This window comes from Folsomia candida, unplaced genomic scaffold (genome assembly GCF_002217175.1).
Source record: "Folsomia candida strain VU population unplaced genomic scaffold, ASM221717v1 Fcan01_Sc015, whole genome shotgun sequence".
NCBI lineage: Eukaryota > Metazoa > Arthropoda > Collembola > Entomobryomorpha > Isotomidae > Folsomia > Folsomia candida.
The window spans coordinates 1,618,204-1,644,534 of NW_019091207.1; the positions used below are offsets into that span (position 1 = coordinate 1,618,204).

Genomic DNA, 26,331 nt, shown 5'->3' on the forward strand with positions numbered 1-26,331 from the left:
AACTATAGCGTCAGGGCGTAGTTCCTTTTAGGTCAAAACAACTTCAAAATACACTTTCTCCCCCTTTACTTTCCCCCGAAACACTACACTTTTCAGTTGGAAAAAGAACTCTTGGTCTGACAAGTCTGAAATCTTCGTGGAGAGAAAGTCACTCACTCACTCCGCACCAATTTTGACAAAAGCAACATACACGTCTGGATATATACTCGTATTGATGGTCTGACGGATAACATTGGCTGGCTCGCTCGTCTGCAATAATTGGCTCTACAGATAAATTTTCATTCCACTCGCATCACCAAATTTCACTTTGTTGATACAAAATCAGGGCCTATATCGCGTCTGTGATTACAAAAGCCTTTGTACACTTTGGTTACGACAAGTGGAGTGGATTTGAGTGAAAGTGATGATTATGTCGTCAGGCGGAGGAATCAAACGATAGATATGGAATCAAACTGTCGCCACGTTACGTTTTTTGAGGCGGCGTATGTAGTTCCAGATAATGCCCCAATTTTGCTGGTGTTGCATTAATCTGTGATCAAAGTAATTGACGGGATCACATTTTGCTGAGGTTGCTCCGATAATATTCGACAAAAGGGGTATTGAGTGCAAATCTGTGTCATGGAAGAGCAGGGATGGGCAAAATATTTTTTGAAAATGCAGGATTTTGAGCTCGGTTCATTCTAAAGTTTGGATTTATAGGGCTGTTACACCCACAAAAAGACGAAAATCTCCGTGCAGAAGGCAACAGTCTTACGATAACTCCGTTCATTTTGAAGAAATTAACTTTTAATCTCTGTTAAAACACATTGTTTTCGCGATTTAAAAAAATGCAATATTTTGAGCTTCGTTCTTCCCAGGGTTTGGATTTCCAGGACTGTTACACCCACAAATACACCAGAATTTGCACGAAGAAGGCAAGATTTTGCTTTACGAAATTCACTTTCTATCGCTGTCAAAATACTTTGTCTTCGCGATTTTCTAAAAATAAAGCATTTTAAAAACCTGTATTTTCGTAAGACTTTTGTCTTCTCCACGTGAATTTTCGTCTTTTTGAGGGTGTTACACCCCCGGAAATTCAAACCCTGAGAACAACCGAGTTCAAAATACTGCATTTTCACAAAGTATCTTGCCCATCCCTGCAGTTTGCAAAACCTTGTACGAGAAGAAGGTACTGCATACATACATATGTAGCATAATATTCCGCAGTTATGTACGTGTTCTTCTCCTCATAACTCAACCGTATCAGCGAATTTACGGCAATAAATCAGATTATTCATCAAACCAAAATTCAATACAGAAATATATTCACCAACCAACTTTATCAGTAACGTGTTTAATAAAATTTCAATTTCCATTCCCTTTTATATACGTTGTAAACTTGCCAATTCGAAATTCTCCTCCGCTCGATTGAATCTCAATGAAGCAGAAATTCAACAAGAATTTGAATCCGTAATGGGCATTGGGGGAAGAAGAAAAATTAAACTGATTTACGATCCCATTAAACTAACCCCCCAACAAATTACGTATAACTCGAATTATGTAGGTCCTAAACTTTATTTTGCAAGGATCAAAATGAAAATTGCGATTAATTTTGCAACGACGTGTATGCTTTTCCCGAGGGAAAAAGTGATATCCATCTTTATTCTCTGCCTTTCTAAGTATATTAGTCATAAAGGTTGCCAGTGGCCGTGGAAGGGTGGGGACAGAGGGGTAATGTTCCCCAGGGTTGCTCGATGTACCCATCGTCTACCATAGATCGGAGTATTCCGGGCTTGGAGTACGTACTCCGGCCTCCGGAGGCCGGAGTACGCAGCTTTTTCTGGAGGCCGGAGTACACGTGGCCAGCCGGAGGCCGGAGTACGCGGAGGCCGGAGTACGCATGGCCGGCCGGAGGCCGGAGTACGGAGGCCGGAGTACGCAAAATTTCCGATCGCATAGATAGGAGAATTCCGGGCTTGGAGTACGTACTCCGGCCTCCGGAGGCCGGAGTACGCGACTTTTTCTGGAGGCCGGAGTACGCGGAGGTCGGAGTACGCGGAGGCCGGAGTACGCGTGGCCAGCCGGAGGCCGGAGTACGCGGAGGCCGGCCGGAGGCCGGAGTACGCAAAATATCCGATCTATGCGTCTACCCATGTTATATGAAACCCCTTCCTCCCCTATCCTACAATATTAATGTCCCCACGGCTTCCGCCGCCACTGTATTAACATGTTCCATGTTGAGGTGATGATAAAAGAACAGTGGCCGCGGAAGGTTGGGGACAGAGGGAAAATATCCCCACGATTATTTGATGTCCCCATCGATCGTCTGCCCATCTTATATAAACCCCTCCCTCCTACGATATTAACGTCCCCAAATGTCCCCACGGCTTCCGCGGCCCCTGACTCTTCCAGCTATACGTCCTTACTAACCATCAAATCAAGAAGGCCAATAAATGACGTCAATCGCAGTTGGAATTGGACTTAAAATGAAACTCGAGCAGAGGAAATTAGGAGAGAAAGTGAAACTGGAGCATCAAACCCAGCAAACCAGCCAGGCGACTCTCTGGAGAATTTTGTCTACAAATTCGCCTCCATATAATTTTGTTGCTGGCCAAACCTCAAGAATATCTACCGCTTCGGATGTCCCAGTGTTTCGTTTTGGAATTCGAAACAGCGTCTAAAATTGTCCAAAATCATTTTAAACGTCCAAAACCACTTTTGGACCGGACAGCTTCCAAAAACTTCCAAAACTCCAGAGAGTAATTTAGGAAGTCCAAAAAGCGTTCAAAACTAACTAGAATAATTTTGGACGTCCAAAAATGTCCAAAAGTGTGAAAATGGGGCAAAATTTTGAAGTTTTTTTTACTAACGACTTTTTTGTAAATCTACATCTGCCCAGATATAACAGTAACTTCCCATTAATTTTGAGCATTTTGGTGTGTCTGTATATAATCCCATGAAATTTAGAAAAACTTGGGTTTTAACATGTTTTATTATGAGAAATTAAGAAACTTTCTCAACCATGCCGTATTAATTACGCAGCAAAATCCTCAAAATTAATAAATACAAGATTACATATACATACGTCAACCGATTATCGAAAAATTCAATAATGAAAAACTTATAGCAATTTGCAACATTTCTCAATTTGGACACTTTTGGACATTTCGGATGTCCGGACAACTCGGTGTCAAAAACCGGTTTTCAACGGCTGTTTTGAACGATGGTTAAAACCACAACGAAACCCTGCCCAAACCTAAAAAAAGTGCATGTGAGCCAGCACATAGCCCAAATTTTCATTTCAATTTCATTTGTGAGTGTACTGAAACATTAAAAATCAAATCATGACCCAGTAATTGAGTTGGAGATGCCACGCCACGGGCCAGAGAATTTGTATTATTATTACGCCCAACGTACTTACGTATAGGACCAAGTGCCATTTATTTAATAGAGATGATCCTTCCTAATAATTCATATAATTTAACCCGTAACCAAGGACGAGGCAAGTTTTCGTTACGATTTTTCGTGAATTGACGCTTCACAGATGTATTTATGTAACGCCGGAAGGCAAATAAAACTGCCTGCTGCTGATAAGTACTTGACGAATATAGTCAATTTTTATTTTAATTTTATTCCATACTAATTAATTCTGACTGATATGTACTCTAATTCAATAATCGGGCGGGATAATGCCACTCCCACGAATAATAACAACGCCAGGTGACAACATACATTTTTTTTACTCTTTTTTCACACAATCAGTCTTTCGGGATTTTCTGCATTTCTTGCACTGCAATGCAAGAAACTGCAAGAAATATGCGTCATCTGGCCAATCAAGTACAGCGGTGGGGCCTGGTTTCTCCTATCTTGGAGGTCAAAATACCTACAAGAAGCCAGTTTCCTGTAGATTTGCTACATTTCTTGCACTGCAAAGTAAGTAAGCAAGGCAAGAAATGCGAGAAAGTGCAAAAAATATTCGCAATCAAACTACCGCGACGGGGCGTAGCTTCTTGCGCCTTGTATTTCTTGCAGGTCAAAATAGCTGCAAAAAACCACTTTCTTGCCGTTATTTCGTCCAAATGATTACGTACTTGCACCCGAAACACTGATTCATTTTATCCGTAAATATGTAGTGTGTTAGTTGTTAGATAATAACATTTCATGGCTTTTATCTAACCTAACCTAACCCAACCCATTTCAGCGAAGGAAACCCATGCCCACCCTCCGACGACCCGGCCACCCTGATTCACACGAGTTTCGCCAAAGTCTACACAATGACGATTTCCCCCACGCCGAAAACGTGGACCCCCGCGACCCAGTACGCCGTCCCGGTCTCCTTCTATTTCGACAAGCAGAGGAACGTGTACCGCATCCTGAGCTATGACGGGGAACGTCTCATCATCAATAGCACCATCGTGCCTTCAATGTCGTTCAACAAGCCGAGTTCCGCCTTCGGTTTGTGGAGTGATACAAAGTTGAGGATAATTTTTGGGTTGGGGTTTCCCTCTCAAGGTAAATAATTCGTAAAAATTCCTGATTTTCCGATAAGTATTTATGTTTTGTATGGCTTCAAGGGGCACGAGATTTGGCGGGCGACTGGTTTGATAAGCTGGTGAAAGCAGCCACGAATCTGGAACAGTCGAGTAGAAACCTTACCTTACCCCCACCGGAAACTGGGATGAATAATTTGCCATTCAGTGCAGCTACAAGTGTTAATCGTAAGCAGATAATAACAAAACGTGCCGATAAAAAAAAATTCGCACATGACACTATTTAGCAATGGAGGTCTGCCAGCGTATGCTCTCCGATTTTGAACAAACCAGTGTCAATCGATCGCAAATTTAATTAGTATGAAATTTGCAAAAGATTCGATCTCCCAATGGACACGTTTGGCATAGATATTTGCATCCGAAGAGGAGAAAACGCTCCTTAAAATTGACAAATTTTACTCTTTCCAAATTTACTGCGCATTTTCTCCTCTTTGGATGCAAATATCTCTGCCAAACGTGCCCATTTGGAGATCGCATCTTTCCCAAATTTCATACTTATCAAATTTCTAATCAATTTCCACTAATTTACCCAAAATCTGACCGCATACACTGCTCGACCTCCTCCATTTCAATTCCGCACAGACTGGATAACCGATGACGAATCCGCCCTCGACATATCCTCCACCATCCCTCCCGCACCACCCAGGGTCACCTCCCCCAGCCAAGCCTTATCCTGCCCCCCTCACCAATTCTCCGAGGAATACACCCCCGACACGGATCGCGTCGTGATCGCGGTCGGCGGCGCAATTCGCGAACAATCCATTAAAAGTTTGCAACAAGAAGAAGAACTGGAACGCAAATTGGTCGCGGTGGAGAAGGAATTGTCCGAACTTAAAGTCCTTTTCGCCTCCGTGCAAGAAAACCTCGGTAAAAAAATCAAGGAAGCCGAAAAATTAAGGGAGCTCGTGAATTCTGCAAAAGAAGAGTTGCAAGTGCAAATTAATCGGGCTGAGATAGCGGAAAAGTTGCATAAAGAAGAGAAGCAGCGAATGGACGCCATGCAAGGAAAGATAGAACAGCTCAAAGCCATCATTTCCCAGCAAACCGGAAGCATCGCGGAGCTGCAAGAGGGGAAAAGGGTGAGCGAACAAGAGAACAAGATTTTGAGAGAAAGTCTCAATAATCGCTTCAATGTGGAGGAGGCTGATAAAGATTTGAGTAATTTGGAAAGTATGTGTAGAGAAATTTCCGAGAAGATGGGGGAAGTTCTCAAAATTCAGGAAAGATTGAAAAATAATCTGGCAGGGGCAAAGCAGCAGCTATGAAAATGTTTTAAAGAGCATGATGATGTTTGGTAATCTAACTTATCAATGGTAAAATATGAAAGAATAATTGATGCTATGAGTGATTTTTAATAAACATTTTGTCACATTTTATTGAATGAATATGCAAATTTTCGTGTAACTTAACGCATACGGGTCTTACATTTGAATTTTTGCGTCTCAACTTTCCCTTCTTCAATATATTCCAATTTTTGGCGATTTTAAAACCTGTCCTACTCCGCAAGTTGTTTTGAAAAATGAAGATTTTATTGTACCTAAAAATCGATAATTTTTACTGTTTTCAAAGTTAGGAGGTTAGAATTTTGATTTTTTTTTCTTGCATGTGAAAATAGAAATAACATCGATACAAATAATAAGAAAAAATTACATATTTTCTTATGGAAGAATAAAAAATCAAAATTCTAACCTCCTAACTTTGAAAACAGTAAAAATTATCGATTTTTAGGTACAATACAATCCTCATTTTTCAAAAAAAACTTGCGGAGTAGGACAGGTTTCAAAATCGCCAACAATTTGAATATATGGAAGAAGGGAAAGTGAGACACATAAATTGGGTTCAAAACCTTCATCCAATGACACCTTAATATATGATTATACACATCTATGCAAATTGTCAATAGTGAAATATGCTAATGTAAAACAATTGACGCCATGAGTAATTTTTAATAAACATTTTGTCAAATTTTATTGAATGAATCTTTCGTATGTAGCAATCAGTGAACTTTCAACTGCGTAAAAATTAATAAAAACTTTTAATCATCACCGTCACTATCCACAATTCTTGACACTCTTGGTTTTGCTTTCACTGCGGGTGGTCCTTCGTCATCGTCGTCAGAATCCAGCAGAACTCGTGAGGAATTAGTCTGCTTCACGGGAGAATTTTCAATATCGGACGTGTACGCGGTCATGATTGGTTCATCGCCGTCCGAATCGGAATCCATTACAATTCGTTTCATACTTTTCTTCGGTTGTTTTGGAGTCGGTGTTGGAGTTTGAGTTGGACTCTTGTTATTTTTTCCCGTCAAAACGGAAGTATTGGTTTTAGTCGATAGTTTAGACACTTGAGAAGACTGCGTGCTGGATATTCCTGTAGATGATGACGAGGAAGATGAAGATGACGAAGAAGAGGATGAAGACGAGCTGGAAGAAGTACGAATTCTGGACCGGTTTGGCGACTTCTTTGAGCTCTGACTCGTCGTTGGTTGAGATTTTGTAGGAGTTCGAGGATCAGAAATATTTGAAGCTTGTGACAACATGTCTGAATCTACCCGACTTTCTGGAACCTCGTTGTCGTCTTCAGGTTCAGAAGATTCGGGCAGTTTTTTCGTACTCTTTGTCGTTACTTCTCCCGGGTTCTTATCAGCAGTGTTGATAACTTTAGTTAGAAGATCAATTCTTAATTGCACCAATAACTGACCCCAAGAACCAGGAATTCGCCAAAATGCTTCCTACAAATAAATAAGTTTTGTGTCAGAAAATCCCTCCAAAGTTTAACTCATACCTTTTCACTTTCATTCATTTAACTGATTATGATAGTGAATGAAAATGAATTTTCATGAAAATGATTGAAAGATTCTGTCATTTCATATGAGTGACTGTGAATGAAAATGAAAGGATTTTTCACTCAATACATGGGGCGAAGTTAGAAATGAAGTGAAATGAAATGAATTTGAACGAAAATGAGTGAATTTGAATATAAATCTTTAGGCAGAAATCGGGATGACTGACTTTTGAATAAAAACAAAATTTTTGAACAGGTATCGTTTCACTTCGCCCCACACAAATAACGTTGAATATAATTTGTTCCTAGTTCGTCCTAATACCTGAATTCCAGGTGGATCAAACCCCAGGGATTTGAGAAAGGCTTTCATATTTGATTTGGAAATGGCCGAAATACAAGCACTCCCAATCGGAACGAGAGGAACGGCGTCATCAGAATCTCCAAACTCAATCAAGTCCTCCTTGAACTGAATTAGAGACTGGAGAACCCACCGGAGAGGAGGCAGCATTTCTAATAATAAAACGAAACATCATCATGTTAGTTAACTTTGCCAATCTTTCATTTCAAAGAAGAAATCATAAACTAACCTTCCACGGCCAACAGATCCCGAGCATGTTGGGAGGCTTTCTCTGCATCAAAGTTGTTATTACTACGGCTGCTGCTTTGCTGCTGTTCTTCTTCAGGTTCACTTTCACTTCCAGCAGCAGCATCGGAATCGTCAGAGTCAGAAGAGGAAGAAGAAGACGAGTCGCTACGTGTAGATCTTGACGAGGCTGGTCGTCTCTCCTCCAAGTTTTCTGTTTCGGCACCTGAAATTCGAATATATTTGTGTAATTAGAGACGTGATTTTAACTTGACTCTAAAGTCTAGTATTCAGGACGGATTTTTCACTTGAGAAAAAGGTAGCAAAGACGAGAATTAGTAACATTTTGCAATTTATTTGAAGAAATATTCCCATTTGTAGTGTAATTCCAGTGAAGAAATAACTGAATACAAAGCGAAAAACTGGTCGTTTCGCACGAAAAATCCATCCTGAGAACTAGGCTTAACCATTATGTAGTAAAACATTCATATTTATGTATAATACAAACCTTCATCATCGTCATTGGTTCGATTCAAATCTTGAATTCGTTGGTTCCTCTTAGCACCACGAACCCTCTTTTTCTTCACTTCTGACTTGTCGCGGATTAATCCTACTTCCACCATCTTGTCAATTATGCTCTTTTTGCTTCGTTTAAGCGGCATGCCATCCACAATTGGAGTCATGATGTCGTTAGAATCTTTAAATTCTCGATACAACTCGGCCAATTTTTCCAATTCGTCATCCTGCCAAATCCTCGGGGCTCGTCGAACTCTGGACTGAGCCTGCGAGCAATTAGATTGTTGAGTAACAATGGTAAATTATTATGTAACGCGCCGAACCCTATCATTCCATGTTATTCATCTTTAACATGACAGGATAAGTAGATAATGCGCCACATAATTTATGGACATCATAGCATCCGAACAGAAAAATATACAAGTCAATACTCACTGCAGAATCCATTAACTCCTTCTCGACCAACTTGCTGATCATCATCTTCTTGCTTTTTTCACGCCCAGTCCACCTCTCTTTAATCCATTCGACAATCTTTGTTGCACGCTTAACTAAACATTCAGTAAGCATAAAACAATCAATTCATGACACATAAATAAACAATAATGAAATCCGAATTTGAAAAAACACAAGGAAATTTGATTTCTTTAAGATTGCCACTGTTTGTAGCGCCGATTTTTTTATGTAAATGGTACCAACTTCCACCCTTAACTTTCTACTCCTCCCCTTGCCCGAGTGGGAGGGGCACAAAGTTGGAAAAATCGCTGTCTGCAGTAGATTTCTTGAAGATGGGATCAACTCTATTTTAACAGTTTTTCGCAAAAATTTCGCAAGTTTTTTTCCCTACAACCTTTCTCGGCCGTTTTTTGAAATTTTCCCAAAAAAATCCAGACTATTAAGTTAGAAATGTTCTTAATTAAACCATATTTTACAGAAGATTTTTTAAAGATTTTATACACAGCTCTATAATTTTACTCATATTTAACATTATCAAATGCATCAACAACTCACCCTCATCCGGCAGCGCGTTATACTCTTCACCAAGCAGTACGAGTTCGTTTTCTTCGTCACTTGTCCAACTGGACTTGTCACTTTTGCCGTTTGGTGCGGACGACGTCGACTTGTACGTGGTTCCATATCCGTCCTGAATTTCTTGCGCTTCTTGTGCCGTCTTCCAAAAGAAAAGCTCCACAAACATTGTCTTATTTCTTCGACACAGCGTGACAAACTTGGGCCACAAATGGTAAAAGAATTTCACAGCTTCCTGTACATACATAATCCACCAGATCAAGTTTATTGACTGTGAAGATGATGAAGAAAGTTTCTTCAAGAAACAAGCAAATAAATCAAAAACGACTTATCTACTTACGTACCTTCAATTCCGGTTGGTGCTTTGCAACTTTCAAGATTTTTTGAAACGTCCGAAAAATTGAGGCTTGGCAGATCAAAGCGGGATAATCCATTTGAAAAACGAATCGATGAAACATTTTCATGATGCAGTGGAGCGTGAAAGATTTCAGGGTTTCAAAGTCCTTGAACAGCCGGCCGTAATTGCAGACTATTTTTGGACAAGCGTATCTAAAGAGGGGATTAAAAGAAGTGACATTATTATAAGCTTATCAATCACATGACCATTATTGGCGACAGTGGCCGCGGAAGATAATTTGGACCGTGGGGACATATAAGCTGTAGGGCTCGCAAAAATTTTACTCGCCTATTTTCAAGCTTACGAATGTTTTTTTGAAAACAATACAGCATTTGAAAAAAATTGGGTATAATAAAGCAATAGTCTGAAAATTAAAACATCTGGGGTACATGTAAAACAATTGAAAAATAAAAAATGTTCATGAAAATTTGAGAAAGCTTAGGAAAATCATAATCAAGCTAATTTTTACAAAATGAAAATTCATTTGGAATTGTGTGCAATTTTGCAATTACAGATATCCAATTTTTCAATTAACCGTTTGGGCTAAATGGGAAAACTACAAAATTTTCATGAAAATTAATGAAAGTTTAGGAAAACCAAAATGAATGAATTTTCATTTTGTAACAATCAGCCAAATTTTATTTATACGTAATTTTGCATATTTGCGGATAAACGTATTGCATGTCCCCACGGCAAGATTTCTGTTGGAGAATTGTCCCTCCGACCCTTCCGCGGCGACTGACCGACCATGACGATTATTATGATGCTTTTGTTTTGTTTCTTCTTATTTTTTCTTGAGAATCTTACTTGAGAGCGAATCCAAAGAAATCAAATTCCTGTTCCTTTGAAGACTGGCGAACCTCTGAGGAGAAAATATCAAAGGGGCGAAGGGTAAATATTAAATGACTCAATCATTCATGGGCAAATTGACTTAACTACGAAATTCCCTTCTTCTCTCTCCTAGCCAGCTTTCTATTTCTCTCTCTAGTTCCATCCATGTATCTAAATTTAATCCTCTGTCAAAGCTTCCGTTCCTGCTTGGGATTTAGGAGGGGGCACAACTTTCTCCCTTTATACATTTTGGCTGGGGTACAATTTATTCCTCTAAATCCGATCCGCGACCATTTTCTCTCACAATTTTTGACAAACTATCCACACAAAAAATGAGACATCAGAGGATTTATCGACGTAAAAAAATTGTTGACCAACCAATAACAGACTAAACTGCATAATCAATAAGATAAACTTTCTTAAGACAGCCATAAACCATGTGTAGTCGGATTATAAACACGTACATGTCTTTAATATTTAATCATTTCTTATGTGGAGGTCTCCCAGAGTATGCTCTCCCATTTTGAGCAATTAGTGGAAATCGAAGGCAAATTTAATTAGTATGAAATTTGCGAAAGAGACGATCTCCCAATGGGCACGTTTGGCAGAGATGTTTGCATCCGAAGAGGAGAAAATGTGCCTTAAAGTTGATAAATTTACTTCGCGTTTTCTCCTCTTCGGATGCAAATATCTCTGCCAAACGTGCCCATTGGAAGATCGTGTCTTTCGCAAATTTCATACTAATTAAATTTGTCATCGATTTCCACTAATTTGCCCAAAATCGGAGAGCATCCGCTGTGAGACCTCCTTTCTTAGCCTCATATTTTCTCGAGATATGTATTACTAAAATAGTGACATGGAGGGAGGGCGGAAGGAAAAATTATTTCACGATATAAAAAAAGCGAAACGTCACCCGACATTTGAGCCCCGTTATAAATGAGTTATCGAGGCCAAAGGGCGAAGGAATTCGGCAGGAAGACTACAATTTCATTTCTTCGACCCTTGCTGCTGCCTGGCCACGATACTGTACTCACCCAGTGGCCGCGGAAGCCGTGGGGACATCTGGGGACACTAACATAGTAGGATAGGACAGGGAGGGGTTTACATATTTAACATGGGAAATGATGCCGACATCGAACAACCGTGGGGACATTACATTACCCCTCTGTCCCCACTCACGCTTCCGCGGCCACTGTTCTACCCACCCCATCAGCCACCACCCTCTCTCCAAAACCATTTACATACATACGCACCCAGTGGCCGCGGAAGCCGTGGGGACATTGCCATTGCAGTATAAGGGAGAACGTGGTTTATATAACACTAGCGTATAGCCCGGCCGAGGCCGGGTTCTAGAGTTCCAGTGGGGGGTGTGCCCAAAGCGAAAAATCATACTATACTTTAAATAATTCCCAGTGGAGACTTTGTCATACTACATACATACATCAGAGTGAGGGTTTGCCCAAGTCATACTGCATTTTAATTAACCTGGTCACAGTACAATTTAATTTCCCCCTGTTGGGGTAGTTGAATAGCTAATTACTTAAATTCCCACGCTTCACGCTCCCGTTAAGTTCCATAAACCCCGTTAACTTCTACAATTAACGCCAAGCTATTGACGGATTCGGATTCAGCGTCAAAAATACATTCGAATTGATATGCGACAACACGAATAAGCCATATTTGGCCCCACGGTCACGGCAAGGTCACGGGGGGCCTCAGAGGTCAAAACCATTGGCGGCGTTGGATTCAGCGTCAAAAATACATTCAAATTGATATGCCACTCGCTGTGAGTGGAGTTTCTCAAACTAAAATAATTAATTAATAGTGATCACGATCACTTATCATGATAACTACTATTGATTAGTGATGTATGTATGTATACTGCTCACTCACTCAATTTACTTGCACACTGCAAATATACAAAGACATTTAATTTGAGATTGATGGCAAGCGTACGTGAAAGTCACGTGCAGGCGAAGTGAGACTCACGCAGAAAATGCATGCAACCTCCGCTTCCTTCTTTGTCTCCTCTACGGGGCAACTTGCATTGAGAGCCACAGGGACCCAGGCAGAACTTAACACTAACGCTTTATGGAAGTAGATGGACACATGATGCCGACATCGAACAACCGTGAGGACATTACATTACCCCTCTGTCCCCACCCACACTTCCGCGGCCACTGCTCTACCCACCCCATCAGCCACCACCACCCTCTCTCCAAAACCATTTTTGGATGATGTGATGGCAATTTTTTCTCTTGATTCCCAAACAAAGACCTTCTTCCTCCATCGGCCAAGTATGACGGTGGTTGGTTGGTAAAAGTAAAAGAAATTATTACTACATTGAAAGTGCTTTTATCCTAACTAGCCCCGATTCACAAATTCCATTACTCAATGGGCACGAGAGATACTGCTTTCTCCGGAGGATTCCCTCTCCTCCTCAATATGACAGCAGTTGAGCTGGAAAGTTGCTTGGAAGAAGGGGGAGGAAATCCGACCCATCTTGACTTGTCCATACTTCACTTTATCTCATTTCCTTCGCCTCCTACCCAAGGATGAAAAATATTGTTCATTTGTTCCTCAAAAGTGGATCGCGTTATGTACACACAAAAACATAGCCATATGCAATCTATATAAATCCATTAAGAGCAGGAGAAAGTCCAGTCCGAGGGGACTGTCCGAATACTATTTGACTCTCATATTGGAACAATGACGGACATAATTTAGCAATGTCCCGCACAACAAAGAGTCTTGATTGTCAATCTGGTAAATGCATTTTCCCAAGAAGAAGACAAAAAATAGGAGAGAAAACTAACGATAAAAAAGCAGCCTTGTTTAGCCCGAGTCAGGTTATTATTAATAATCATTGGCAGCGGAAGTTGGGGGGACATTAACATTGTGAGATAGGAAGAGGAGGGACTTATTAACATGGGCAAGATAAGCTTTTGATTAATTTCTGGGGGACAATGTTACCCTGCTTCCGCCGCCACTACTAATAATTGAGCTGGGTATAATACAACTTTCTACTTTTTCCACAGATTTTGCTCATCCGATTCCTAATTTTGCATGTTCTACGTAATGTGCAAAATTACAAATCGATTGGATAAGTCTTAGATAATCAATAGACAGACAACCATAACGGGTACATAAGGCCTGATTCGGGCTAAAAATTAAGCGTAGAACCTCGCTCAGGATAAAGCATCAAATGAATGAAAGTTATCCAACTTTCTGATCCGTCCGACTAATTGGGGGCGGACGCGGACGCGGACGCGGACGCGGGGGCCGTGACATTATTACTTCGTTCAGGATTACGTTACTTGCAATCCGATTAGTTCATTTATTTCGGATCATTTCACTTTCACTGCAAATCTCTCGAATGCATTGGTCAGTATATTATGTAAGAGAAAGTCTCCAAGGACCACTCCCTCTTCAAAGAGATGGAAAAGAAACCAGACTGCTCGAGAAAGAGAGAGCAGGGTATGAAAAACTTGAGAGAAATAATTCAATTCTATTCCAATCTAACACTGCTCAACTTTGTTACATGGCTCAACCGTCGAGGATGAAGAATCGCTTATGCAACAGCAACACCAGCCCAGGCAAAAACAAACAGGTAATCAGTGGCCGCGGAAGCCGTGGGGACATTGTAGGATCATACCTGTTCAAAAATTTAGTTTTCATTCAAAAGTCAGTCATACCGATTTCTGACTGAAGATTTTCATTCACATTCCGTTATGTTCGTTCAAATTCATTTAAATTCACGTCATCGGACTTCATTTCTTACTTCGCCCCATGTATTAAGCATAGGGTGAAAAATGAAGGAGTGAAAAATCCTTTCATTCACAGTTATTCATCTGAACTGACGGAATCCTTCAGTCATTTTCATTCAAATGACAGGAAATTCATTTTCGCTCATAATAATTCACCATCATAATCGATCAAATGAATGAAAGTGAACAGGTATGTGTAGTATAAGGGAGGGAGCGGTTTATACAACATGGGGACGTCAAAGGACATTGCCCCTCCGTCCCCACACTTCCGCGGCCACTGCTGACCTAATGATGATGATGTACTGTCGTCGCCTCTCTCCAGAAAAATTGGCCCAGTAGAAAGTAAACTTCATTTTACGAAAGGGAAATGAGTGAAAATTCTTCCAACCTTACGTTCAGTTTAACATTCCAAACTTCCTCAATTGTTTCAGGGTCATAAACTCTTTTTAGACTGTCTAAACTCAACTAGTTAAAAACATGGCGTCGTGTTAGACGAGACAGACGGAATAAACAGTGGTGCAAATTTCCTGCATAAAATCCCATTTTCTTTCTCGTGCACCGCTTTTATGAGAAGTTTACAGTTTTTGTTTTAGACAAACTTTCACTTTCCTTTTCGCATTAAGTGGAGGACACGAGTCTTCTTTTTGTCATGCAACAATCAGCAGTGAGACCAGAATGGGAAATCCAACTCGACATGATTAAGCACATAAATATGCCCTCATAAATCAACTTGAAGAGAAAGCATATTAGGTCGGTTAACTCGAGTCTAAACGGATTTCACAAATAATAAATATCCCTTCTTCTGAGGGGAAAACCATATTTTTACATTTTCCATAAGTTTTAGCCCTTGAAATTTTCCCCAAAATTACAGATTTTCAAAACGTTGTAACTTTTTTGTTTAAAAAAGATGCCAATAATCTGTGAGGACTCGTTCATTTTGTACTTTAAGAAACTACGACAATATAAAACGTACGTATCTGAAAAACGCTAAAAATGTAGGGCAAAACTGCATATTTTGGAAAACGTATAAATACCAGCTAAAATTTTGGAAACGTTAAAAATCCGGGTTTAGTTTTGACCCCCGTAACAAATTCGAATACGTCCATTCCCATCGAAAACTTACTTTTTATGCAAATATTTCCACGTGCAAGGCATCCCTAATTCTTCTACTTAATAGATAAATACTCAATTTAGAATCAATATCAGAGCTAATATTTTCCATAATTATTTCACTAACGTAATTTATGTATGTCCATAAATAATAATCTAGAAAATATTACGTACCTGGCTCTTCTTCAATTTCTTCCTCATTTTCCTCCTCCTCCTCCTCTTCCTGATTAGATTCCTCTTGATCCTCCAACTCTGCAATATTTCAAGGAAGAAAAACAACTTTAATCATTTCACCTTTTTAACGTCGTTTACTTTTAATTTGATAAGAAAATTCGCGAATAAGAGATGATTAGTTAGTTCTGCTCGAGAGATGAATAATATCAAAGGGAGAGGGATGCAGTGGCCGCGGAAGGGTGGGGACAGGGGGGGCAATGTCCCCACGGTTGTTCGATATCCCCATCATCTGCCCATGTTAGATAAACCCCTCCCTCCCCTATCCTACAATGTTAATGTCCCCAGATGTCCCCACAGCTTCCGCGGCCACTGTATGCACATGTTCAATACTCCCAAAAGAACAATGGCCACGCAAGCGTGGGGAAAAATGGATAATGTCCCCACGGTTATTCAAGATCTCCATCATCTGCCCGTGTTATATAGACTCCTTACTCCCTTATCACACAATATTAATGTCCCCAGATAGCCCCTTACATCTTCCGCGGCCACTGGAAACCGTCATAGGAAGGAAATTCCATGCACGCGCAACAATGCAACATCTCATCTTCCCTCATCCCCCCAAGATTTATGCTGCATCCAGATAGATTAAGGAGGACATAAAATTCACTTTCCGGAAGCGTTCAACATTATTATCCAATTTTCAATTATGCATGAAAATCTCATAAAATTTAATTTGTAATAATAACTCAAAATGTATCCCATTGTTAGCAGCGCGCCTCAAAGGATACCTCAACGCGGGCCAAATTGCTCACTTTTATTGCAACAGAAGAGGACAATTAAACCCAACTTTACTGCCTGCTTTGAGCATTACGTGGCCGTGGCATCATTCATAATGCACGAACTTAGCCACTCCTCTCTTCTTGATAATATAATAATAATATAATAACGTGGAGATCAAATATAATAAGAGGGCTGAGGCAGAAAGCCTCGGAGTTTCGGATCAGAGTTCAATTCTTGGTCGGGTATTTCTATATCATATCCGACCAAACTTGTTTTCAATTTGTGCGTATTATTCTGTAAATTCTTAAATAAAAATTGTATGTATTTTATTGTTCGGGTCACCTAATTTGCATAGATAAATGCCCATTTTCTGCGATACGGGCTTACCATGTTGAATAAGCTAATGCGTCAAAATATGCAAATGACGTGACACGCACAAATAACTCCACTATATGTGTATTAATTACTTAATTGACGAATTTTTGACCAGTATCGACAACTTAATCGTGCCAAGAAATGTAAATTCAGGGAAAAAAACTGCACAAAATATTTCCATACAAATCCCCCTGCGTCAAAATATACAAAATAAGGCAACCCGCAACAATAATTCTACTTGTAAACCCTCATATTCTATTTGTGTGTCCTTTTCCACTCATTTGTAAATTTTTACCAGTTATCTGACAGCTTAAGATAACGACATAGGAAATATCCGACCAAGAATTGAAGTCTGTTTCGGATCTGCAGCCCCTCTTATTTTCTCCCTCTCTCTCTCTCCCTTACTTACTTATTAGAGGGCTGAGAGTTCAAGAATGATGAATGGTATTTAATTACAAGTCTTTTTATAAATGGTGGTGGCTCTGCCTGCATCTCTATCGTCATCATCATCTGCATCTCTCCATAAGGAAGGAAGATATGCCTTTTCATCATTTTAATTCATTTTGTGGTGGTACAAAGATTCAGATAATAATACCATCAAATTAAAATCTTCCGTTTTCTCGTCCCAACGTCACGGCCACGCCATATTAAAACTGTTTGTTGATCTAACACGAGAGTGAAAGTGACAACAAACAACGCGTGTTCTTTATGAAAAAACTGGCTAAATATAAGGTGATGGTGGTGATGATTCCATTTAACGTGAGGAAAAAATACTTGAAAACCCCCAAAAAAATTCTGTTCTTTCTTTCCCCAGGAAAAACAGTGGAGGCAATAATATTTGCTAAATAACACTAGAGTGAAAGTGACAACCATGTGTTCTTTATGAAAATTACTGAATAAACAAGCTGCTAAATAGTTAGTGATAATTCCATATGAAAAAAATACTTGAAAACCTCCCCCAAAAAATTATCTGTTCTTTAAGAACTAGAAAAAAAGTAGTAATAGTTCCTGCAGCAATAATAACGACCCTGCCAGAGAATTTTATCGGGAGACAAGTCATCCATGCACACAGAGAGCCGAGTAGTCATCAAGTTACACTTTATTGCCCAACTGTCAACAGGATGGTTGAGCCATAACTTGTATTTCTCCCAACATTACTGCACCTTTTGTTACCACAACTCACTTTTATAACGGTGCTTATATTACAAATTATTTCAGACAGTAAAACAAATGACTCAATTTCACTGCGGGAGAGAAAACGACCAGCCAGCAGGCACTCACCACGGTCTCGTACACACTTTTGTTGGTGAAAGGAAATCCTCCTGTAACCAAATCTTGCCGCATTTCTTCTTTCATCCAACGGAGAGAAGAAAAGTAAATAAAATTCAAACATCAAACAGTCCAAACCACCACATACATAAAGAGCAGAAGCGAAGATATTACGATTTTTTATGATGAAACCAAATGTTGACTTTGTTCTGGATCAATATAAATAAATACCTACCAATCACAAAATTGAGAGAAATGCGAAAGGTGCGTATATACAGGGTGGTTGAAAAATGTCTCGCTACAATGGAAAATTGTGCAAACAGGAAAAGCTCCTAAATAGGATTTGGAGTTGAGATTTTTATTAATTATTACCAAAATTGGTGACAAAATTCTTAAAATGTTGAATTTCAGCGACAAAATTTCTGTAAGCAAGTAATGGAAATCTACGAATTTTTCTCATTAACATTGTAGAGAGACATTTAAAACCACCCTGTACGTATTTTATCACATGTGTATTGTGCATTCATCATCGTTATAAAATGAGGAGGTATAGTATTTCACAACAGAAAAACAATTAGCTTCTGTAATAACAGAGCAAACATGATGATACGAAGCATGAAACCCAAGCCAAAACAGGCATCCAAAATATACACACAAAGGGATGTGTATGTTGTATGTAATTGCCGACAAACTCTTCTAATAATTACATTACTATGCATCATCAAGTCCTCTAAAAACTTCAAACAAACCCGAGCCCACTGATGACTAAACTGATTACAATTTTTTAATCTAATTCGTTTCGTCCCCTTCCTTGTTGTCTTAACTCAACCCTTTACTTAATTTTAAATTCAGGCTTCCCAGTGGCCGCGGAAGGGTGTGGGCAGAGGGACAATTTCCCCACGGTTGTTCGATGTCCCCACCATCTGCCCATCTTATATAAATTCCTCCCTCCCCTATCGTACAATTTTAATGTCTCCACGGCTTCCACGGCCACTGATTCTTCCCCAACCAGCATAAGAATCAGAAGAAGCATAATAAGTTTATACGTTGCAGCGTCCAAATTCCTTATTTCACGAGGTAAATTGCTTCCACCGGAGGAGTCTTTATCGCCCTTCTGCCGGAGACAATAGTCGGTCGGTCGGTCGGGTGAAAGTGAGTCGAGAAGTGGTTGACTCACTTGAGATGGTGGTGAAGGACATTGAGAAATTAGAAATTCTGGGGTATACCTACATAATAATTCCCCAGAAACCGATGTAGGAGAAGTGAAACTGCAACCACATTGAAGTAAGTGCCATGCTCAATTGCATTACGTTACATCTGTATCACATTGAAATTCAGAAGAAAGCAGGCTCAACACCACTTGGTGCAGCGCATAAACTATGAATATGATCAAACCAACAAATGTTTAATGGTTAAATGGATTCATTATTTCCCTCGGTCGCCCTCCTCCCCTAATGTCATTCATTCACCAACTTTCTCCTCCCCCAACTTTCACTCACTCGTCATTCTCATCAACAAAACTCAGCTGCAGTGCAACACGAAACTGCACCGAAATGCAGTGGAAGAGGGGATTCACTGATTCAGAATTCTCAGCTTGATAACCATCCAAGAGAGATTTCACTTCCGCCGCAGCAGGAACAAAAATCAGTCATCACTAGAAGAACGGAACCCCAAATTGCACCAGCAACACGGACCAAAATGCACCCCTGCTTTCATTTCCCCCTCGTTCGTTGCAGTGTGTGGGGCTGTCACAAGTTGTCATTTTCATTAATCATTGCACCCACTGCACTGCACTGCACCCTTTCCTTCCTGTCATCGTGATAAGATCAGCCGCGGAATCCCAGTCAAAGCTGGTTTTACTTAAACCAACTCGACACATGGTTTGACAGTTAGGATTGAAAAGAGATGGCGAGGGAAAACTTATTCATTTACTGGACAGCAACATGCATGCGATGGGAGACATGGGTGATAGATAGAAAGTTTGTATGATGTGATGCAGTGGCCGCGGAAGGGTGTGGACGTGGATAGAGGGATAGTGTCCCCACAGTTATTCGATGACCCCATCATCTCCCCATGCTATATAAACCCATCCCTCCCCCATCCTAAAATGTTAATGTCCCCACATGTCCCCACGGCTTCCGCGGCCACTGAATATGATATGATGGATAGGATTTATTATTGCAGAATGAGTTCCCCCACCACCAACGAAACTGTATCACATGCACATGTTCATGATACCCTTCTTAATTACGATGGACTAGAAAACTCCCCAGTAGACACGAGATTCTTCATCGTCTAGAAGAAAATTAAGAAAAGAATGAGACAAACAGTGGCGGCGGAAGTTGGGTGGGGGACATGCGGGGAAATTATCAATGGTGGGATAGGTGTAGGAAGGACTTATCAACGACGACAAGTACAATTTTACTGAAATTCTGCTGGAAAATGTCCCCCCGTCCCCACGCTTCTGCGGCCAATGAAGACAAAACTATAGAAAACCGAGGCCACGCTACATACGTCACAAGCCAGCAAAAGAGAAAGAATTCAGCCAATCCTTTTCTTACCTCGCAACGCAGCATTTGCCGCTGATAGGGTTCCTTTCCTCATGAAAATGCCCTTCAGAACGAGCGTCTCATCCACCGGATCCAGCCCTTGTTCGCCAAATTCCTCCCTGCAATCTGGCCAAACCTCTCGCGACGCTTTCAACAAGACAAAAGCCTCCTTGTACTTTCTGGTATGGAGAAAAACGGAAATTCTTTCCACAGCGGTCACCTTCTGCTCCTCTATCGGAGTATCGGACGCGGCATCAAAAGGAATCACATTCTCGGCCTCATCACTGGGACCAACGGAGGATTCAACAGATTCAAGAATGTCGTGGCAAACGGTGCTCCAAAGCTCGTCGAGTTCTTCGTCATCCTTGGGAATTGTTTTTCGCGATTTTTTTGCCCCCTTTTTGTTTCCAGATCGCTTCATCTTTTTTCGCTTTTGTCCTTTCGTCTTGACAAGAATTTTGCGAGAGGAGGAAGTCGCATATTCTTCTAACATTTTGAGAAACAAGTGATTCGTCTCGACCAAGTCTTTCAGGTAGAGTTTGGATAGTTTCACGGGGTCGAAACTGTTCAAAAGAGAGAAGCACAGCTCTCGGTATTCCGGCATGTAGAAAACGTTGCTTTTAATGACTCGGGACGACTCCTTGACTGCTTCGGAGCCATATTTGTCCATCCAGAGGAGGGTAAATAATAGTTCTTGGTAGGCTTTCAGAGCCATGTGGGCTCGTTTCGACCAGTACGGGATATTTTCTTTGTCTGTTACCATCATCGAGTGGTACTGGTCGAGTTGGGTTTGGACGTAGTGGAAAGCGTTGGTGGACATGGTCTCACTAAATGATATGAAAAAATTAAAAAAGTTTAAAAAATGAGAAGACTAACAATGGAGGTCTGGAGGTCTCCCAGTGTATACTCTTCAATTTTGATAAAATGATAGTGTCAATTAATCAATCGATACAAAATTTAATTAATATGAAATTTACAAAAGACGTTATCTGCAAATGCTCATGGCAGAGATATCTGCATCCAAAGAGGAGAAAACGTGTAGTAAATTTGTGTCAAATCAATCAATCTCAAATTTAATTAGTATAAAATTTGCGAAAAACACAATCTCAAAATATGCACGTTTCGAAGAGGAGAAAATGTGTAGTAAATTTTCGAAGTGTAAAATTTGTCAATTTTATGACGCGTTTTCTCCTCTTCGGATGCAAATATCGCTGCCAAAAGTGCCCAGTCGGAGATCGTATCTTTTGCAAATTTCGTACTAATTAATTACATATTAATTAATTGTGATCGATTGACACTGATTTGCTCACAATCGGAGATCATACGCTGGGAAACCTCCATTACAAGACATGCAAAATAAACAAGCAATTTACTACTTAATAAAAAAATGAACCTTTCTTCACATACCTCACATAGCTCACTTTAAACTTATCAAATCGATTAAACTCCATGAAAAAATTCATCGCCCACAAATAATAAGTCTCATCATGATCCTGCATCCTCCCCCGACTAATGTTATCCTTCACCACGCTCATCAACGGGTTATACGCCACGTCCAAAAACTCCCCACAAAACTCCTTCAATATAATCCTCACCGGCACCGTCGACCTCCTCACGGGATCATCCCCCCTCACCGGCATCCTATTGCTCGCCGTCCGCTTCGTCTTCTTCGTCTTATCCAGACTCAAATCCGCCGTTGACGTTATCGGTTTATGACACAACAGGTCCTTCCCACTCGGCCCCTTCATCCCCTGCACGGTAAACGTCCCCCCAAACCTCGAATGCCTCGAGGAAGCCTTTTGCACCTCCAGATTCCTCACATACGCCTCCTTCTCCCGAATCCTCACCAATTCCCTCTCATCCTTCACACGATCTTCTTCATTCCGAACGAGCTGCGTTTTCGCCACTTGTTCCCCCGTCTGTTCTCTCAACATGAGCGAAATAATCTCCAGCACGTGCAAACAATATTCTCGCGTGGTTTCGGACGACGCGACGAAAAGGAGGAGATCCTCAATCCCCGATAAGTGCATGACCATCAGGACTCTGTCATGCAGAGAATTTTCGTCATCCGTTCTTTTCTCTTCTTTCGGATCGGCCGGCACCATCAACATGTTTCGGATGAGGACCAAGATTCTCTCCAGGGCGGCCTTATCATCCTGCATTTGCTTGTCCCAGTCCAAATTGAGTAAATGTCTTAATCGGTCGGTGAGCCTTTTCCAGAGATTTTTATCGACAAAGGCGCCCTTGTAGGAGCGCAGGTTTTCCTCGATTTCCAAATAGTGGCTGAGATATGTCTTGTTTTTGGGGACTTCTTCATCATACAGGAGCAACGCGGGATGCGTCAAGTTTACGAGGAGGCGAAGGATAACATCGTAAAGTTCGAGATCGTCGGAATGGTGCTTGAGAAGTGGTAATAAATCTCGCTGAACGACTTGTGCTCGACCCAAGAGGCGGCGGACGGAGTGGTCATCATCATCCCGGCGGAGATAGAGAACCAAATCCTTGACACATTCGAGGCAAGAGGGATCCTTGTAGTACTTGTCGTCGTCCGAGTAGCCGATCGAGTCGCAGGTTGCTAATATTTCCGCTGTCAACTTGGGATCCATCATCCTGCAAATGGTGTGGTGGTGGGCTGGGAAATGATAAAGAGAAACAATATATTTACTTTAGTCTCGAGCAGAAAAGGCAGAAAAGGGTGAAGAGAAGAGGAGATGATAAAATGATGATAATTGTTGTGCCAGAAAGCAAGAAACTACTTCAAATTGTGGAAAATATGTACTCACCACAACACCAAACCACTTAAGAAGACTTTATGCTAGTGGTGGTAAATCAGTGTCCAATACAGAAGCGGAATAAGTCAAAAAACCTAAAGAATTAATTATAATAATTAAATCCCTGCTTATAAAAATCAAGGACAGTGTCCAGTACAGAAACGGAATAATTCTGCCAACAAAAAAACCTAAAGAATTAATTATAATTACAAATTAAATCCCTTGTATTGAAAATCAAGGAGAACCATTATCACACTTTTACAATATACTTTCCTCTGTGATACTGAATTACATAATTGTTAACTATTATATAATTATTAAGTTAAGTACTTACCAGTCAGTTAATTATTTTTCTGAAATCCAAAATTATTACGAAGAATTAAATGACTTTTAACTGTTCCGAGTGGTAAAGAAGTGCACTTTATTAGCGCTCAATTTCATCCCACACCGGTTGAAAAACTCGTCTCACTTCACGTCATTCACGTTACTCCTTTGTTCACAAGTGGAACGAGGCAAGGTGAGACTTTTTTGTAATAAATTGAGATTTTCAGAAATTTCAGTATATTATTTCGAAAAATCGACCCCCATATTTTCACTATTTTATGATTTATAATAATATAATTATGAGGCAAAGTGAGACTCTGTACATAAATAAATTACATTGAGATTTTCAGTTTTTGGAAAAACGAACCCCAACATTTTTAGTAATTTATTTATTAATCATACTATAATTTGCTATTCATTAATAAACTTTTACCAACTTATAAAATAATTAACCCGCATTAGTAAAATGTGTCCTACATTTACACAACTTATCCCGCATCGTCCAACTCCAATTATTTACACGGCCGAGGAATCGTACTTTTCGGAATAAAAGTTGAGAATTCGAGTCCGTAAGAAGAGTTGGCCTTTACTTGGTGTTCATCCATTCAGACATTTATTCGAAAAATAGTTGAAAAGTTTTCAGCTGAATCTGAAGGTCTCCTCTTCCTCTTCCATCCACTACTACCAGTGGCCGCGGAAGCTGTGGGGACATCGGGGGACACTAACATTGTAGAATAATGGAGGATAGAATTTGCATAAGATGGGGACATCCAATAACCGTGGGGACATTATCCAACTGTCCACACCCTTCCGCGGCCACTGTTCTTTTGGTATTATCATCACTATGGGGTATGTACATACAGTGGCCGCGGAAGCCGTGGGGACATCTGGGGACATTAACGTTATAGGATGTGAGAGAGGTGGGTTTATATAAGATGGGCAGATGATGCGGACGGACATCAAAAACCCTGCATAGGAACATTGCCCCTCTGCCCCCCCCCCCTTCCGCGGCCACTGTCCACCACCACCACTCTCTACGCCTAAACCCGAAACTCCATCCAACTGTGTAGGAAGAAAACTTATCCGGTCAATTTATTTCAAAAATTGTTTCCTGAACTTTAAGCCTTTCCCAATTGACGACGGTTGACTTTCCATTTCCGATTTCCTCTTTCCTCTCTCGGCCCCAGTAATCTCTGGCCAGCAGGGAGGAACATGATATTCATCTCCTGGACGAATTTGCATACATGATTGGTTCCCCATTCCCATTCAACTTTGAGTGGTTTTTGACCATATATTTGCTCTTCGGTTACTTTGTTTGCTTGAGCAGAGAGGGTGATTATTTTTCGAGTGGATTTCGCCCTCACTCTGACTCATCTGACTGACTGATAGTGACCCAAGTATTAACCTCCCAAGCTGGCTGCCAATTTAAATTCCTTAATTCCTTCAGTTGGTGTGTGGTTCGCTGACCAGACCAAATTTAAGACTCGGTTAATTTAATTCACTCACAAATTGCTTCCTCTCTCCTCGTGAGAGGAGCATCGAAGTGTCGGTCGAGAGCGTGAAAATAGAAGTGCTGCGTTTCAGGCGGGTTTTATGATGCTACATTTCTTGCAGTTAAAAAATGTAAAAAAATGCTAGCTGCAAAAAACTGCAAGAAAATTGCGTCATTTAAATAGTCAAGCGCCGTATGAATTGCTTTTCTTGCGCCCTGCATTTCTTGCGCGTTGCATTTCTTGCAGATCAAAATAGCTGCAAAACCCCACTTTCTCCCGTTATTTGTTCCGATGATTTCGTGCACGTGGTTATTTTCCCCCGAAACACGTGGTTAGCAGTGGCTACTATCACCCTGTGTTTAGTTTCTTGCGGGTTTGCTACATTTTTTACAGAGCAAAGCAAGAAACCGCAAGAAATGTGAGGTGCAAGAAACTGGGAGAAAGTGCAAGAAATATCCGCCATCGCGCCGTATGAAGTATTTACAGTGGCGGGGCGTAGTTCCTTGCGCCATGCATTTCGTGCAGGTCAAAATATTTACCTGCAAGAAACCGCTTTTTTGCCCTTATTTCTAGCCAGAGGTTCCTTACTTGCACCCGAAACACTGCAAAATATCATAGAAAAAAAATCTCTGAAGCAAGATTTTTCCTCGAAATTTTATTTTTCTTCCCCACGACGAAAACGCAATCAATGTCACACAGCGAAGTTGTGTTGTTGTTGTTATTCAGAATTTGAAAACTCTTCTGCAAAATAATAATTCCTCTTCCTCCTCGCAAAAGTATTTACCCTGGCTTCCACCCACGTATAAATTTTGGATGACGGCCAACAGTGAAATTGAACAAGTTATTTTCTCCAGTTGTTGTGTACATCAAAAGTCAAAGCCTTATTTAGATTTAGGAAAAAATAAGTTACTTGGTATGTGGGGCGAAATTCAAGTCCGGCAGAACTCAAAATCCAATTCTAACCTCGCTCTCCAGTGGCCGCGGAAGGGTGGGACAATGTCCCCACGGTTATTCGATGCACGCATCTGCCCATCTTATGTATATAAACCCCTC

General features: G+C 40.6%; 2 protein-coding genes across 2 annotated transcripts; one reads left to right on the plus strand and one right to left on the minus strand.

The window, feature by feature from the left end:
- The first annotated feature begins 3,081 nt into the window (after positions 1–3,081).
- Positions 3,082–6,004, plus strand: LOC110856353 (homer protein homolog 1). The gene is made up of 4 exons (XM_022104837.2): positions 3,082–3,699; positions 4,181–4,491; positions 4,554–4,697; positions 5,112–6,004. The coding sequence occupies exons 1-4, from the start codon at positions 3,638–3,640 to the stop codon at positions 5,792–5,794; spliced, it is 1,200 nt and encodes a 399-aa protein (XP_021960529.2). The 5' UTR covers positions 3,082–3,637; the 3' UTR covers positions 5,795–6,004.
- A 464-nt stretch (positions 6,005–6,468) lies between these two features.
- Positions 6,469–23,937, minus strand: LOC110856215 (protein timeless homolog). The gene is made up of 13 exons (XM_022104683.2): positions 23,796–23,937; positions 23,474–23,556; positions 22,098–23,322; positions 20,703–21,517; positions 15,718–15,795; positions 10,643–10,697; positions 9,783–9,987; positions 9,421–9,673; positions 8,848–8,960; positions 8,405–8,678; positions 7,901–8,122; positions 7,636–7,823; positions 6,469–7,260 (listed from the first exon to the last, which is right to left on the minus strand). The coding sequence occupies exons 3-13, from the start codon at positions 23,297–23,299 to the stop codon at positions 6,565–6,567; spliced, it is 4,101 nt and encodes a 1,366-aa protein (XP_021960375.2). The 5' UTR covers positions 23,300–23,322; positions 23,474–23,556; positions 23,796–23,937; the 3' UTR covers positions 6,469–6,564.
- Positions 23,938–26,331: the final 2,394 nt, after the last annotated feature.